The following is a 17,543-nucleotide window of genomic DNA, read 5'->3' on the forward strand; positions in this document are numbered from 1 at the left end:
TAAATAAATTGTCAGTGAAACTTTGACTGAATAACACATGATAAATACTGAAAACTACTAGACTGAAACAACAGCATAAAAAATAATTAACAAAATATATTTACCAAGAATCATGGGGAAACATTTCAAGTGATAAATAGCACATTGCAGAGTGGATTGGTTGGTTTCCTCCAGACTTTTGACATGCCTCCTGCCAACAATTACTTCATTGAATGTTATTACACAAAGGTTGGGAAGTTATTGGGAGTGGTTTATCGAGCAGAAGTACATATTTAATTGCCTGAAGTGACCTACAATCCTTTGTAAAAAGTTCATTGACTGATTACTCAAGAATACCAGTAAGGAAGTCTTGACCTGAATTTGTTTGACCACCTTTGATCACTTACTGTTTAGTAACATAGAGAACGATAGAAGTAATGTTCACTATAGCTTCATTGGGTAAAATACTCGTACTAGTTTGCTTTTTTTTAACAACCTTACCCAGCAGACACCAGACATTAATATGATGATGATGATGACACTTAGAGCAGACAGATGTTAAATTTTGGTTGGAATGAAAATCTGGTTGATTAGATTTTAAATGTAGACCATCAGAGTTTCACATTGGGTTGACATTAATAATATGGCATTTTGCAGATGTTTAGGTTTTGTTCTCCATATCTGACAAATGAATGTATGGATGACGTATGGAAGACGTAGGATTCTGGCTCCTTAACAACACAACTTAAAATATCAACCTCATCTGTCGTCAATAGTCGATGTAAAATTGACGCTGGCATCAAACGTTGTTGCCTTACACTGAACTCTGATTAGCCGACATCAAACTAAAATCAACCGAATATTGATGTCCAAAAATATTGTTGGCCAGATTTAGCAGATATGTTTTGTCACTTTTGACCTTGGAACCTTCTCCTCTTTTAAAAACAATGTGTGGAAAATGTAAAAGTCTCCCTACAGTTATGAGAGAAAGATCAGTGCTTAAACAAGTGACCTCACGTTACAGCTATCCTTGAGCTCAGGAGAATATACAGTCCCAAAAGGATAAGATATCTTATACGTTGGTTGTTGCCACATCAAGTCAAGTGAACGCACCATTTAACCTACCTGTTGTAAACATTGCAGAGAAGCCTGTTGATGGAATGATCTGATTTAAACCTGCGGTAGTCTTCCCAGATATCCTTGACAGCTGTCACTGACAGCACCAGTATGATGGGGACCAGAGCGATCTCTGGCTGGAAGGCCTCCACCACAGGAACAAAGTTCAGAGCAGCGAGGAAGATGAAGTAGACATTGGCAATGCGATGGAGCTGCTCAAACACATTCTTGGGCAGGAAGGAGAGGAGCGAATACTTAGTTGTCCGGATCTTGTTGCATTTATACGTCTTCAGGAGTTGCCTCAAATCCTCATCCTCTGTGGAGGAAGGTACCACGGTCCTCTTCTTCCGCAGGCGCTCCTTAAAAGAGTGAAGACGGATTGGATGTTCCAAGCTATACATGAGTCCACTGCTCCAGTGGATTCGGATTGCTCTGCCGGTTTATGTCTCCACTTGGAGGCCTTACCTACCTGTAACCATTCTCTAGTTGTACTTTTTCTTCTGCGTTCATGCTGTCCCTTCTTTTAACAGACCACACTGCATTGGAGTACTTTCCCCTCTCCCTCCTAAGAATAGCCAGGGAAATGGCAGAATGGGAGGGATGAGTTACTACCTTGGTGACGAATTCACTGCCACTCCTCTACAGGGCATTCATACTGTAAACAAACTCAAGGTTCAAGTTTTACAGCTGCCTCAGAAGACTACTTGTGTACTTATCTATAGGAGAAAGAAGGGTCGCAGAGCAGCAGCAGGGATTGCGCTGGCACTGATTTACTGCAAATCCTCAGAGATCAGAGCGATGGACGGGATTCATATATCCACTGGTGAAACTGAGCAGAGTGCTTCGGTCACTCTGTACTGTACATTAAACAAGTAGTTCTGACCAAGCAATCTTATTGGTACACAAGACATTTAGAATGTGCTTAAATTTGCATGAGAGCAAACCTCCCTCATCACTAAAACAATTACTCGCCACTTCTTAAACACTGCTCTATAAGAAATCATATGATTGTCATACCATTTTAGACGAAGGACAAGGAATGTTTTTAGAAAAGTATCAGTGAACATCAATTTCACTACAACGCAGAGTTAAAACCTCCAGAGAGAAATGACAGCTGACTAAGTGAAAATTAACAGCCAACTCACTAATGTGATGTAAACTATAAACTAACACAAAGATGACAATAACCAGCATAAACCACCATGTTCTCAACAGACAGATTATAAAACCCTGGTAAAAAGTGACATTTGCGTGTATGGACATAAAACAGCAAACTTCACTGCAAACTAAAAACAACTCAGTGAAGCACTAGGCATAATAGGAACCACAGGCTAAGTGATTGGGACTGCAGCGAAAAAGTTGTTTTTGAAAGGCTAAACAATTACACAACATTTTGCACAACATTATACTGTAAGGATGAAGTTGACCTTTGACCTTTTGAATATGAAACGTTATCACTGCTTCATTTCCATTACTAGTGTATAAGTTCTTGAGTTCCGGTCAAAAACCTATTTTGTGAGGTCACAGTGACCTTTGACCACCAAAATCTAAGCAGTTAATTGATAAGCTCAAGTGCCCAATTCAAGGAAATTCCTTTTGGATTGAAGGATTTGTTGACAATAAAAAATATTATCTGATATATACTGTACATATATTTTGTTTTCTCTTGAAGAAAAGAGTTAAGGAATGATTTTGCTCCATATTTCAGTCTATTGCTCCACCTGTGCTTTGCTGTCTACTGTTTCAGAAAAGAAACAAGCCAGCGGTGTAAACATTACAGAACTGAAACTGCATTCTTTCCACAAAGGGATAGTGTTGCTGTAGCTGAACTACTTAGAGATTACCTCTTAATTTCACAAGCTACAGTTTCAAAGTAGCTTCCCCTACACTGCCAGGAACTTCAGTCAAATCAGGGACTTATGGTTCATTCAGTGCATTTGTTTCCAACAAGTCTGAAGAGCTGTAAAGGTTAGGCAAATCAGACTGCTTACTGATTGAAGCATGTGGTTTTAGATTTGCTTACAAGACAGTGATGTTACTGCTGAGTTACTGGGATGTTTGAATGGATGTTGAGAAGAAATGTATAGAGGTGGAGAGGCAGGTTGAAAATTCCAGAAGTAAAGATGTCTGCATCAAACAAAGTTAGACTTTGCTGAGTATTTCTGGTTGTTTTTCTGTTTTTCTGGCACATACCATAGTCACACAAAATGAACTCAAATTTCACTTCCTTTTCTTGTGCTCACACTGCCTGTCATGCAACCAATCTTTCTTTTTAGAAATTCCTAGCCCAAACATTGATATAAGTGACAATCAATTCTTGTTTGCAATCAATCGGTTGCTGCAGTTTTAAGGTTTTAGGTTTTATATAATATTTCATGTTATATATCCAGGTTTTGGGACATCCGTCATGAGTTTTTGAGCCTCTACTCCCAGGGACTATTCTCAGAGCTTTCCATTGTTGATATTACATGTAGGTAAAGTGGGGATTTTGCCCGCTCATTAATGCTGCGATTTAAGGCGTATTTAAACTTGTGTTGTTTGGAACTGTAATATATGGTCTCTGAAACCCACTCCTGTGTCACCCCTGCAGTTTGAACATGTGCTTTAGCCTCCATCAGCTGCTGTGTCCTGTAGAAATCCCCTAAACACCACTAGAGGTCGTCCTATCTATCTGTATAAGAGCACATTTCTACAACTCAAATCATTTTATTAATTTCTGAAAGTTAACGTCCCTCATCGTCAACTTATGAAGACAATACTACCATGAGTGTCAAAACAGATTCAATAGCATGTGATTACATTGAACCTTTACAGACTGTTTGCCGCATTTTATGCACTTTTAATTCTTCATTTGTTGATAATTTTGGCTGTGTTAATGCATATGGCATACATTTTGGCAAGATTGTGTTTTTTAATGTTGGAATTTCCAGCTCAGCTCCTACAGTAAGTCTAAAATACACAGTAGAAACAAAACTGTTACATTCATAGTGTTGAGTGCAAAACATGCACCATAAAAACACATTCAAACTGCATTTTTTGATCCCGCTGCCATCAAAGCATAAAAACATGGATTGTATCATTTCTGGGTGTTATTCTGGGCATTTTGACTTTGGAATTTTTACCATTTTCCACCTGATGACTTCATTTTTTACCATATTTAGCCTACGGAGAAATTACATGCTATTTCCACAAGGTGCACTGTTACAATCAATGCCAATTAAAAAATGGCATTTGTCACTTTTACTGACTTGTCTTTAAGCTGAAAGAGGTTCACTCACCCACAGAAAACTCGCACTACATTGTTGTTGACTTTCTTGTCGAACAAGTAGCGTCTGTAGTCTTCCAGGGCATCTTTGATGGCGATAACAATGAGAACCACCAACAAAGGAATCATGGTTATCTCCTTTTGAAAGGCCTCAACAACTGGCACCCAGTTCAGTAACACAAGGAACAGGAAGTAGAGGTTGGCAGCCCTACAAAGGAAGACCACAGTGGCAAATTAGTACATAAAAACTAAAGAAGCATTTTCAATCAGGCAGCGCAGAAGATCGATACAATCAGCACAGTTTCACGGTGGGCAACCAAGATTAGTGTCATCAGTTCAGCATCTGACCAAATGTCTCCATTTCTGTTCTTGAAATATAGTGTTGAATCATAGCCAGATGTTTCTTGCAAAATGTTATGATGTCACAAAGAGGCTGACCACGGGATGATTGTGCCAAATTCCCTTAAGGTACTCTTGAAATGTAACATTAGTGAGAATAAGACGGAGGCAAAGCCTCAGTGACAGTGACCGTGGCTTTTGACCACCAAAATCTCTTCAGTTTATCATTAAGTCCAAGTGGACATTTGTGCCAAATTTTATGAAAGTTCTTTAAGTCACCTTTGAGTTATGTTGTTGAGTAATGGCCAGAAAAGTGCTTTTGTAGAACATCATGGTTTCACAGAAGAACTGACCAAATCTAATCAGTTCACCATACAGTCCAGGTGGACGTTTGTGCCAAATTTAAAGAAACTCCTCTCAAGGTGTTCTTGAGATGTTGTGTTCATGAGAAGCAGACGGAGGAAAAGTTACAGTGGCCTCGACCTTTGATCTCTGACCACCATAATCTAATCAGTTTTAAGTTGGAATCCAAATGGATGCTTGTCAAAACTGAAGATATTCTCTCTTAGTGTTCTTGAGATATCCCAGTCACAACCCAACCCAAAAACATAATGCCCCCGCCCACTGCTGTGGCCAGCCCGAGGGCATAAAAATGATAAAAGCTTGGTTTACTAAATGGCAAAAAAAACATAAATAAATAATTAAATGACAGAGGCTATCAGAAAATAGTTCAAGTGAAAAAGAAATATATTTCAAAGATAGCCTGATAACACACTGATTTGGCTTTGCGGCAATGTACTCAAACCGTAAGAAAAAAATCTGACCTGTGGAACTGCTGGAACAGGTTCATGGGAATGAAAGTCAGCAAGCTGTACTTGGTGGTGCGGATGGCGTTTCCCTTGTAGCTCTTGGAGACAGCTTCATGCTCCTGTTGGTGGGGCCCATGGCGGGCAAACACAGTTCTCCGCTTCCCACTGGCTCTCTGTGGAGAGTTGTGGGTGTCAAGGGAGGCTTTGTTGGGCAGGCCATCGGGGGCGGAGTACCAGCCTCTCCCGGAGTTTCCCGCCAGCAGCTGCCGACAGCGATGCTGCACCCAGTGGAGCCGCTCCATCTACGTAGCAGAGGCTCTAGCTGCGCTGTGACAGTGGCTGGGGCCCCTCCTCTGTGGCCTCCAGCTCCTCTGTGCTCCACACTGGACTTTCACAATGTCTTCATCCTGCAAATACAGAACAACAAAATAATTTGTTATCCTATTATTAACTCCATTATCTAAACTTTCAGGCAGTGGTTATTCATTTTTCTATGTTGAAAGCTTAATTTTTTTTTTTACATCTGTCTGGGATGACAGCAATACTGAATGTGCATAACTAAATGCATGACCCAATGACCCAAATGTAGGGCGTACAGGATGCTCATGTTATGATTGACAAAAACCTCCAGTAGTGCAAAGTCCTAAAGGGCAAATTATAATCAATTTAGTGTATTAAGGGTGCTTCGAAAGATCCTGCACACCAGTAATCCCCACACATTTTTTTACCTTCCTGATTAGCCTCCTCTTAGAACAGCATGTAAAAGGTGTGCTTTATTAACATCTTCCTTACTCTTCTGTTGGTTCTGCTGTACCTGTTCGGCAGGGACAGCTTGAACCTTTATCACCCTTAAGAGCACATCGGGTTTGGTGACATTACATGATTTCCAGTGCAGCTCCATCCAGCCTAAATGTAAGCCTACTCAGTCACTGAAAACACCTGTGTAGGTGTGCATCATTTCCATTGAGGTATGACAATGAAAGTGATGCAGTGAGGAAATAAAGTTACTTTTACAGCTATATGTGCAGAAAGATGTAAAGAGTAAAGAAAGAGTCAAGGGCTTTTAAAGAGGAAACAGAGGGACAGTTAGGGAACTAATGATGTGAAGACAGGACAGATAGTGCAACTGAATACAGGCATGGGGTTACAAGTACATTACATTTATACATTTCATCATATCAACATTTCTAAACTGACATGGTAAATGAGCTGACTTTGTCATTGGGAGATGGTGGCTGACATGACACCTAAAAAAATGCTTGCCTACATGCAGACCACTGTTGGAGATCAACAAACAACAAAATCGTCTGTTTTTTTTAGAAAAACATTGCTGTATTTTCAGCGGCTAAACATGGGTGTTTTGTCGCAACCTGGTACTGGTTTTCCAGCAGTAACAGTCCCATCAAAAGCAGTTGTTTTTTTAACGAAACATTACTGCATTTCCAGCAATAGTCCCACAAAAAGCAATTGTTTTTTAAAATGAGACATAACTGCATTTTGAGCAATAGTCCCACAAAAAGTGGTTGCTTTTTACTGAGATTTTGCCGCATTTCCAGTGGTTACAGTCCAAAAAGAGCAGTTATTTTTTACCAAGACATCATTGCCTTTCCAGCTGTAGTAGTCCCACAAAAAGCAATTGTTTTTTACCTAGACATGTGCGTATTTCCGAGGTCATGGTCCAACAAAAATTGGTTGTTTTTTACCAAAACATTGCTAGGTTTCCAGCGGCAATAGTCCTACAAAAAAAACAGTTGTTTTTTACAGAGACACCTCTGCATTTCCAATGATGATAATCTCACAAAAAGTGGTTGCTTTTTACCGAGAAGGGGATAGTCACACACAAAAAAGCAGTTGCTTTGTACTAAGACATCATTGCATTTCTAGCTGTGATAGTCCCACAAAAAGTATTTTTTGTGGTTGTTGTTTTTTTACCGAGACATCACTGTATTTCAAGCATATCTGTACAATGCCAAAATCATTTCTGGTGATATGGTTGAATTTAAAGTCTGGGCTTATAACCCATAATGATGCAAAATATGATTTGGTATCACAAGAATCCATAGAGCAATTAACAACATTGTCAGAAATTGTCATACAACATATAAACATCAAGTAAAAACAAAACTGTTGTTCAGTATTCTAAATGGTCAAGTCTTTCTCAATGTAAAGCCAGAAACCCCCCACTCTCTCAGAGATCCGTGACATGCCTAACCTGTTAATCTTAGCACATGGGTGAGATAATGACTTACACTGATGGAAGATAACAGCACAGCTACAGCACATGTATTGTGCTCTACCATGATATCACAGTAAATACAGGATACAGGCAAAGAGCATGAATATAAGAGTTTTGCTGCTTGGTCTCTGATGCTGATGGCTTCTTGTCAACTATTTGCAAAACCTCCACAGAGGAATGTGATTCTCAGATTTATCTCCAGACAAGATCAAAAGAAGATATTTGTACAGTTTCTATCACATGTACTGCACGGACCGGTTTAAATATTTCGTCTTTGAAGCCTAAAAACATGTCAGAGTCAGGATGTAAATTCAATAACTTTCTCCTAGTTACCCAGCTTTAAGTGACCAAATCTGGGAAAGTGAACTTTAAAAACCCCCGGCCTGCACTATGCATGGCATTCTTTTTTACTGTGAGTAATATTTCCTAATAAACCCTCAACACAACATAACAAAGAAGGTGTTAACTACACACTGTGGTTAGCACTTCTGAAGGACAGCTCTGAAAGTGTGATAAGACACTGGCTTAATCATTTTGGGGCCCCTTTAAATACTTTTACTCTCAGCATCTTACATTTAAAACACTAAAAGGAGACTGCATCAAACTGTGTCCCCCCCTAAAGGCCCAGGCACACAAAACTGGCATCAATGAACCAGCGGCGACAAAGGCTGACGGGAGAGTTTGCTCATGTTGCCTGCGTCTCGGACAAAAAGTAACACTTCAATACATCCAGAAGATTACCCCGCAAAATGTCTATAACTTTCACTTTTCAGATTGACTTGGGGGAAGGTATTTTCAAGTCAAAAGACTCAAGTCCAAGTGAAGTCTCTAGTCATTGGTGAGTAAGTTAATGTCTTTAATGCCACAACTTTTGTGGAGTTATGTGATGCAATAACACTTCTTGTAGCGCCTGCTGCATCATCACCTCTGCACCCCAAATGTTAACAACTTCTGGCTCTGCAACTGCTCCCATTCAGCCATATTTAGAGCATCGGTAAGGTCCTACAATGATGTCGGGTTGATCAGTTCAAGTTCACAGTGAGCTTTAGTGTTCATCCCAAAGCTGTACTTCAGGGTTATGTGAAGGCCAACCACACATTTCCACCATTTCTTATTGTGGCGGCTTTGTGCATGGGGACAAAACCAAACTGTCAACACAAGGGAATGTGGTGCAGATACCAAGTTGTTGTGCTGACCAGCAGGACTTTGCCTACATGTGACACATGGTCTTGCCAGGTCCCCCAACATCAGTGACCTCTTAGCCAGTGGACTTTGTCTCTTCCCAGTGAATGCAGGCTTTATGTTTACCAATTACCGGAATACAGCACATAATTTACAGTTCCTTTATGATTTGTCTACAAACCATAACAGCACAAACTGGATGCATAATTTTACGCAATCTACGCTCACTACAGTCAACCCTTTGGAACCTGGAGGGACATCAAAAAGAAAAGAGCGAGAAAAAAAAACACATATTTTTTAATCATTATAATTACATATTTAAAATTATGTAACAAATGTATTACACATTTTTCAGAACTTTTTCCATGTCATTTCCTTGTTTTGTTTTATTTTATATATTAAAACAACTTCTTTTTTTTTTTTTTTTTTTACAATTCTCTTTAATTTCTTTTATTTATTTACTAGTTTTCAGGTATTGTTCTTGTACTTTTATTGTAGTCGTACTAATTTCTCGCTATTTTTTTGGTCACTTCTTCTTTCATTGTTCACTGGCTTCCTCTCGTGTTTTTAAAAGAAACCGAGATAAGTTAAACAGGTTTCAAATGGCTAAACTATAACACAAAACTTAACTTCTAGCCACGATACAGACCGCGCTGGAGCCTTGAACACCACGCCTGTTTACTCAACTTATCTCACTACGATTTCTAACTGGAAAAGTCCCTAAAGAAGCCATTTATTGCCATGTCAATACGCGAAGCTAACAAAATATAGCCTAACCTAAGGTCAATGTCCAGCAGCTGTGACATCGTTGTGTTTATCACGCGGAGTTTTATGGTGCAACATGACTTACACGGCCTCATGTATCAACTCAACATACAATGGTCCGTAGATGCAACAATATGCCTCAAGCTGTTGTCCATTACTGTAATGAATGGACAGTACCCCCCTCTCTGCCTGGAAGGGAGCAGAAACACAGACAGACAACACTTACCTCGCTGTTTATGTCCATATGCTGCCTGTCTTTCACCGAAGAGACAACAGCCACGGTGTCATTTCGGTCACATCGCTGTTTATCACCGTGAGACGAACCGAGACTCCACAAACAAACACCCTGCTGCAGCACAAAGCAGGATGTGAAATACTAGTCTCGAGCGCCCGGCTGCGAGAAGTTTCACTTCCCCATGAAACAGCGTCAAACTGAATCCCACTGACAAACTGTTAAATTAAAGAAAATGTCTTCCGTACCAAAAGCGTGTGCACATTTGTTTGTAAAATAATACAAAAAAGCAGTTATTGGGTCTCTGTGTTATATTCGGCATATAAGTGATTCGTCGTATCCACTATGTAAATTAACATTTTAGACATTTACTTGAGGTTAACTGTGCCTGTTGCACACTCGCCAGCGATGAAGGTCACACTTAATTGATAAATCTTGAAATGCCGTTTGGTCGGCGAGCCAACTTCCGCGTAATTATTCATAAAAAATTACCGCGGGGACAGTTGTAACAGTCGTTTCGTGGCTAAATACTAGTGTTTTTACCGAATCATGTATACAGCAGAACATTTTCATTTATTTTTAATTGCATACTAAGTAAAAAAAGACATTGGGGAGGATGAAGCTCGGTTTTCCAAGGTACCTGAACGCCGCTCTTTCTACCACGTGACCCACATCAGCTGATCAGCAGGCGGAACCAAATGAAAACATGGTGGTGTTACTGAACAGGCTGCCTGCCTCAGATTGTCTAAAAGTAAGTACCGAGCGTTGAATTCATGGATAATGATACTAATTTTTTTTTCTAAATGTGAAATGAACTAGCTGGCGGTGGCAGCTCGTATTCACTTAACGTTCTGCACTTTTTACTGAAGCGCCACTCAATGTTTCCGTCTTACGGTGGAGCACAGGCTGGATATAGTTTAATATTCAGCAGCACTAAATCGTAGAAAATACCATCTTCAGTCATTTGTTTTCTATTACTTACCAAGGCGGCACAGAAAATGATGGCTTATGACATCAAGACGGACTCCTAACCAGATACTGGTCTGAAATACAATTCCAGTATGAGTACTGGTACAGCTCAGATTAAACAACAGCCTCCAACTACATGTGAGAGTTTAATCGATTATTTATTGTAAAGTTGTAATCAAATCTAAGGAGTCCGGAATATGCCAGCAACATAACTACAGCGCTCAGTGTCTGAGCAATATCAAGTAATACATTTTAATTGATATTATAGATATAATATATGAAAAACTGAATAAAAATACCACTTAGCGTGACATGTAAGGAAATCTGTTTCTGTATTCTTTTTCATTTAGTTTCACAAAACGATTTTAAATCTAATTAATCGCGAGCAGCGCCATTTATTAGGAGCACATCAATTGGCACAAATAGCTGTCAATCATGATGTTGAACCCATTCTGTTTAAAGCATTAAATAACTAATTCAAACCAAACTCATCAGAAAAAGAAACACTTTAACAAACATAAGGATGAAATGAACTAGCTAAAATGACAGGAACCATCCTCAGGAAAAATTAATTCGATGTATAATTTGAGTTTTATAATTTGTCACATGTCCTATCCACTAACATGGAGGGGGCGGGGTTAATGACCTTTACTGCAGACGGCCAACAGGGGGCGATCCAGATGTTATGGCTTACTTTTAGGGAGGTGTCATGTCATGATATATTATATATTCAGTCATTGATTCATTTGTGGTGCCCTGTATGAACCCGCTCAGTGATGCACCCTGCTTCTCGCTCATTGCAGGCTGGGATATACCTAGTCAGTTTCAAGTCATAGTCAAAGCCATGATCATCACATGGTGATCCTCTCTAGCTCCTCAAATGTTGATGGTAAAGCCACCAAATTTGACGTGTGATTCTCTCCCTAAACTTTAGATGCGTGCCAAGTGCGCCCATAGTGTCTTCCCTTGGTACAGCTCCCATAGACTCTCATTCAAAAGTATGTCAAAAAGGCTTAGTTTAGGGTTAAAACACAGTATTCTATGGAATACTTTGAGGGGCACAATGGTTACAGAAATGTATTTACTGTTAAAAAGTTCCTAAAAGAACCAGTTTTGGTTAAAATTTCCTTTCAAGTAGGGGTTTCTATGGTTACAAAGCTTATTAAAAACCAGGATAAAATAGTAAATGGTTATAAAGAAAAAAAAGAGCTTAAATATAAAATTAAAAAAAGATTTAAAGATGTAAAAGTAACAAAAGATGTAATATAGTTAATGGTGAAATGGTTGGTAAAAACAGAACAGTAAAAGGAAGATAAAAAGTTGAGTAGTTTTTGGTTAGAAAGTCGAGCACCAGAGAGCAAAGACGCAGATGGGGTAGCAGGAATCTACAGTAACAATGATGATCCAATACTTGATGGTCCTGGTGCTCTCTGTGGCTGGATACAATTTGGTCGACCTTTTATGACTGTATGTAAAAACAAAATAAAAAAGTAATAATAAAAATGAAAGTTTGTAGAAGAATAAATACGTAGGGAAATAAAAAGGTAAACAGGTGAAAGGGAAGCAGACTGCATCGCTCAGGACCCTTCATACCCCCCTCACCACTTGTTTCAGTTACTCCCTTCAGGCAAGCGTTTCAGAGTAATTCTGGCCAAAAGGAAAACATACAAGAACTCTTTTTTTCCCAACGCAACATACTTTTTAAACAAAGCAAGATAGTCATTGCTTTTTACCTGTAGCTGTACTCTTTTTTTATGGTTTTAAAGAACTGTTGTGGGACTTCTTGTGATTTTATGTGAGTCTCATGGATGTGAATGCTTTGTCATGTTGTTGGAGCTGTCTTACCGAAGGCAATTATCTGCCACTATGTGATAGACAATAAGTTTATTTGAATCTTGAATCTTAAATAAATAAATGTAAGTGCTTTATGGTTAGTGTTAGGAACATTTTTGGATGTAACACTCTGGTAAATTCGCTCACCCTACGAGCCCATTTGTTTATAAAGGGAAGACTTTTTTTGCCTAAAACACCCTCACCAAAGGTCCCAGAGACTCAGGATCATCTCTCCACGATCCTTTCGTCCTGAGATAAACATATTTTTCGAATTGGCAGATGGCAGCCTGTTTCATAGCCCAACAATCAATATATCATTTTTTAAAATATAATAATTCAAATAAAACATCAAAACACCAAGCTGGGGTGCTGACAGTATTGCGTGGTGTGTAGCTTTGTCACAGGGTGGTGGATGGACTGTGCGGGCGGGAGCCTCCTCGCAGGGCGGACTACGGCACCACCTGGAGCTTGGAGGAGTGGCTGGAGCTGCTCAGCTCCCTGACCGGCCTGTTCCGCCTGACGGTTGGAAACAACAGCTCAGATGAACAGGTGAGAGAGCAACACCACAGGATGGACTGTTTTATGATGTGTATGTAGGAGATTACTAACACAGTTAATACATGATGTTCCCAGACTGACTTTACAATTTAAACAATAATAGTTAATAATTATAATGATAATAATTACACTGATCTATAGGATCTTATATAGCACTATTCTAAGATGCCGTACATGAAATGCTAATGGAAAACAAGTACAAAATAAAGAATACAAAATACTAAAGGATGCTTACGTGAAACAGAAGAACTAATACAAAGAAGAGAATACAAATGCAGTGTTTTGTCCTGTTCATCTGTATAATTTCTGCTGACTCAGCACACAGGCTGTGTGAATGGAGCACTGCGTGTGTCTCTCAGCAGCAGCTGTGCAGCAGCTGGCTGTGGGGTGTTGAGCAGCAGCGAGCGGGGTCACATGTCACATTCTGAGCTCTGCTCCTGCTGGCTGTGTGCAGGTGCTGGCCGGGCTGGCAGATGTGGGCAGCAGCCACGCTGAGGCGGTGCTGAGTGTGCTTAGAGCCAGACGGGAGGAGATCCGCGACGCTCTGCTGGACAGAACCAACTCCATCTCCTCTGCCACGCTGCAGGACTTTGACTGGCAACTGAAGGTGGCTTCATGCTTTATTTGTCACTGGCTTTACCAAATATTTCTAATGCATTTCAAATGTTACTATCACAACTGGATTAGCTTTTCTTCTTTTTTAAACTTGATCCAAATGACCAAATACAATCAGAAGTACAAAGCAAACTCAAATAACGATATACTGATGGAATGAGGCACAGAAGAATGACAGGAAAAAAGAGCCTGACTTATGAATCCAAAGAAGTTCTTTTTAATGAAATCAAATATGAAACATCAGGATTTGAATTTAACATTCACTGAATTCATAGCGTTGAAATATTTTAATTTGAGAACCATGTGTCTAAATTTACTTGTCAGAATTCATGGCTTTGCAATTAAAGCATAAAATTTGTGCTTTTCCACCCATGCACACAAATTCTGATCCAACAATTCAAGTTTATAAAAAAAAGAGAACAAAAGAGAAAACAAAACAAACAAAAAGAGATTATGTTTTCTCAAATTCAATTGGTTAAATTCAGATCTAAAAATTCAACATTTTCAAATAGCAACATCCAGGCTCTCCAGGACAAGACAGGCACTCAACCCAATCAAATTTGATCGATGTTCTGTTTGATTTTTTTTTTTTTCAACTTAAAATTTTAGGTCTGAATTTGACCAATCAAATTTGAGCAGCTTGTTTTTTTGGGGTTTTTTTTTGGTAATTATAAATATTGAATTTTTGGATGAGGATTTGTGAAAATTGAAAAGAAAATTCAAATTTAGCGTTGGAAATTGCAAATCAAGAAATTTTACATTAAAATTTTAAAAAGATGAATTTGTAACAAATAAATTAAAATACATGGTTTTCAAAGTAAAATAGTTCAGTGCAATGTATTCAGTGGTGTTTAAACTGCAATGCTGAGTATTCGGTGGCTGTTATTAACATTCAAATATTTGTGTCACTCATTTGCTTCCTTACTCGTTGGAAGTTTCTTTTTTTTTTTAAGTAATTATTTCTTATTATTGTTTTTTATCAATAATGTCTGCTGGAAGGAAGTTTCTTTTGACCTGAAGACATCAGTAGTTTTGAGGTCCATGAGTCACCAAAAACTTTGGGATTTTGAATCGTAATTATTCAAATTATTGTAAATTAATTAATGCAACATTCATTTAGAGACACTGGGCATTTTAAATAAATAAATATTTAATATTACAGCTACTCTGAGAGCTCAGACCTCCGATCTCACAATGCTGAAGTTCAATATGCGACATTCAGAACATGAATGTAACAGCAATGACTATTACTGATGTCCCCACTGGCTTACCATCACTCTGCTCTGTGCATCTGAGCGTGCACAGGAGAGCACGGCTCACACAGGACGGTACGGTCAGAGTTTGTTGTCTTCAGTGCTGCTCTATATAAATTTCACTTCTTCTTTCTGCTGTCTCTGTCTCCTGTCCCCTGTCCGCAGTTAGCTCTGTCCAGTGATAAGATCTCGTCCCTCCACACTCCTCTGCTCAGTCTCAGTCTGGACGTGAGGGAAAACACGGCGCTCCGCACCGTCACCATGGAGATGAACAGAGAGGAGTTAAACACACTCATCAGTTCACTAGAGGCTGCTAATAAGGTGCACACACAACATAATATATACAACATAACATAACTTATCATATAAAATTGTGAGTTCCACACCTTGGTGCCATTAAAAATTACTGACATTTTATATATAAAATGTTCAGCATTTTATTTTAAATACAAAATTTATAATAAGAAAATGCAAAAACATACCTCTACGTTAACCATTTGACACCTGGATCAACATCACATTTTTTTTGCTGCATTTGGATAGCAAATTGGTTGATTTCATTCAGAAACATGAGAAAAAAGGCAATGAGGAACTGGGCCAGAAATTTCCTCTGAATTGCAAGAAAATCGTAGATTTAGAAAATTTAATTTTTATCACTATACTTGTAATTATCTATAATTATATATTAAAATAATTTTACAGAGATATTATATTTTATTTTTTTCAGGTAATTTCCTTTTTATTATTATTTTATTTTATTTTATTATATATATTTTTTTACTTTCCAATTAATTTTTGTTTATTTGTTTGGGTTTTGTGGTTAATTTTCATGTAATTGCCTTGTACTTTAAAAAAAAAAAAGTCTTGCTTATTTCTTGGTTATGTCGTCTTAAGTCGCTAATTGCCTTCTGGCCATGTGTTTGAAAGAAATCAAGCCCATTTACCCGGGTTTCAAAGAGTTAACCTAAGGCACAAGGACGAATATGATTAAATGAGGTAGTTGATATTTTTAAGGACGTAATAGAAAAAACACTTCCATCTGCTGAACACTGGGTGGTGACATTGTTACAGCAGAAAGCTGTCAGGACTGTCAGGATGCACCAACTACATCTCACTCTAACACACACAACTCTGTAAAAAACAAAAACACTCAACTCAAAATGAAATCCCAGAACCGTGGCAGTATGATTTTTTTAAATTATTATTTGTAATTTTATTATTATTGCTTTATGGCAAGCTAATAAAAGCTGTTATGTGTCCAGCTGTCATAGAAATTTGGTGTGATTTGCTGTCATTAGTAGGAATGGAGGCTAGTTTAAAAAAATGTATTAAAAATATGATTTTCACGAGGTACAGGGATGGAGAGGGGGTTTGACAATCAGCAGGTGTTTAACAGGGGTTACTATTTATTGAAATTGTTATTTAATTTACTTTAATTTAATTAATAATTAATTTAATTTAATTTTAGTTATCTCCTCTTTTTTTGTAAATAATAATGCAAAGTTGTAGATATCTGATTTAGGGTATGTAGGTGTATGCATATATACATTTAATTAGAGTATGGGTTAAATTAATAAGGAAGCTGATTAATTAAAATTCAGATGGAGAAGGGTGGGATTTAATAAGTTTGTACTTCTCGCTCCTTTTTGAATATGTAAACCAAGTCATCATGTGTTTGAGCATTTATTTTGCTTTATGCTTTTCATTTTCTTTTTCTATCTTTTTTTCTATGTTTGTTTGCATAATAATTTTTCTACTTTCTCTTTTTACATGTTTGAAATAAATCAAATCAAGAAATCAAAAACCATCTGCAAGTAATTGAATTGACACCTTGTTTGTTTCAGTGATTTTATGGGAGTTGTAAATATCTGCACATAATTTCAGTAAATGATTTCTGTGTGTTTGTGTGTTGCAGGTGGTGCTGCAGTTGAAATGATGGACAGATTGTGGACGATTGACCCCATCGAAGCCCACAACTACATGATGTCCACTGAATGTTTTGTCATGGAAAAGTGTCAGAGATTTCCTGCCATGATTTAGTGTTTTGGAGACATAATGTGACAGTTTTTTTTAGACTTAAAAATGTTTGTTTTTGAGCAGCATAACACTTTGTTTTTGCAATGTACTGTGTGGTATCATTAACATGTCAAAGTAAACATTCCTTTGCCTTTTGATTCTGTTAAATTTTATTTCGTTTTTTTTTTAGCAGTAATTTTTACAAATCAGAGAAACACAGTTACATATCTATCTACCCATCCATATATCTGACTTCATTTGTGTTGCACTTTTCATACACACAAGCATGTGAATAAAAATAAATTAAAAAAATAAAAACAGTTCTTGTTAAAACCAGGAACTGAGGAAACGTCAGAGGCAAGATAAAACCTATAAA

General features: G+C 38.1%; 2 protein-coding genes across 3 annotated transcripts in view; one reads left to right on the forward strand and one right to left on the reverse strand.

Moving 5' to 3' along the window:
• atp10d (ATPase phospholipid transporting 10D) overlaps positions 1–10,384 on the reverse strand; it is a 36,827-nt gene extending 26,443 nt beyond the window's left edge. The window contains exons 1-3 of one of the 2 annotated variants that reach the window (XM_042500850.2): positions 9,918–10,384; positions 5,524–5,915; positions 4,374–4,568 (exon numbers count right to left, since the gene is read on the reverse strand). In XM_042500850.2, the coding sequence (XP_042356784.2) occupies positions 4,374–4,568; positions 5,524–5,810 (482 nt within the window). In that variant the 5' untranslated portion in view covers positions 5,811–5,915; positions 9,918–10,384. Of the gene's footprint in view, positions 1–1,104; positions 1,672–4,373; positions 4,569–5,523; positions 5,916–9,917 lie in introns of those variants that run through there. The other variant, XM_088087201.1, reaches the window with a different exon arrangement.
• Positions 10,385–10,526: 142 nt separating this feature from the next.
• commd8 (COMM domain containing 8) lies at positions 10,527–17,325 on the forward strand. Its single transcript, XM_042501076.2, has 5 exons — positions 10,527–10,674; positions 13,119–13,274; positions 13,738–13,890; positions 15,317–15,472; positions 17,067–17,325. Exons 1-5 carry the CDS (start codon positions 10,630–10,632, stop codon positions 17,085–17,087), a joined length of 531 nt encoding a protein of 176 aa, XP_042357010.1. The 5' UTR covers positions 10,527–10,629; the 3' UTR covers positions 17,088–17,325.
• Positions 17,326–17,543: the final 218 nt, after the last annotated feature.

This window comes from Plectropomus leopardus, chromosome 14, assembly GCF_026936395.1.
Source record: "Plectropomus leopardus strain MGB_pleo_1.0 chromosome 14, ASM2693639v1, whole genome shotgun sequence".
Taxonomy (NCBI): Eukaryota; Metazoa; Chordata; class Actinopteri; order Perciformes; family Serranidae; genus Plectropomus; species Plectropomus leopardus.

Bases quoted from the DNA above. Each gene is read 5' to 3' on its own strand.
- commd8 (XM_042501076.2), top strand. From the start codon at position 10,630: ATGGTGGTGTTACTGAACAGGCTGCCTGCCTCAGATTGTCTAAAA. The intron at 10,675-13,118 runs GTAAGTACCGAG...CGTGGTGTGTAG, and splicing joins CTGCCTCAGATTGTCTAAAA to CTTTGTCACAGGGTGGTGGA. The intron at 15,473-17,066 runs GTGCACACACAA...TGTGTGTTGCAG, and splicing joins CACTAGAGGCTGCTAATAAG to GTGGTGCTGCAGTTGAAATG.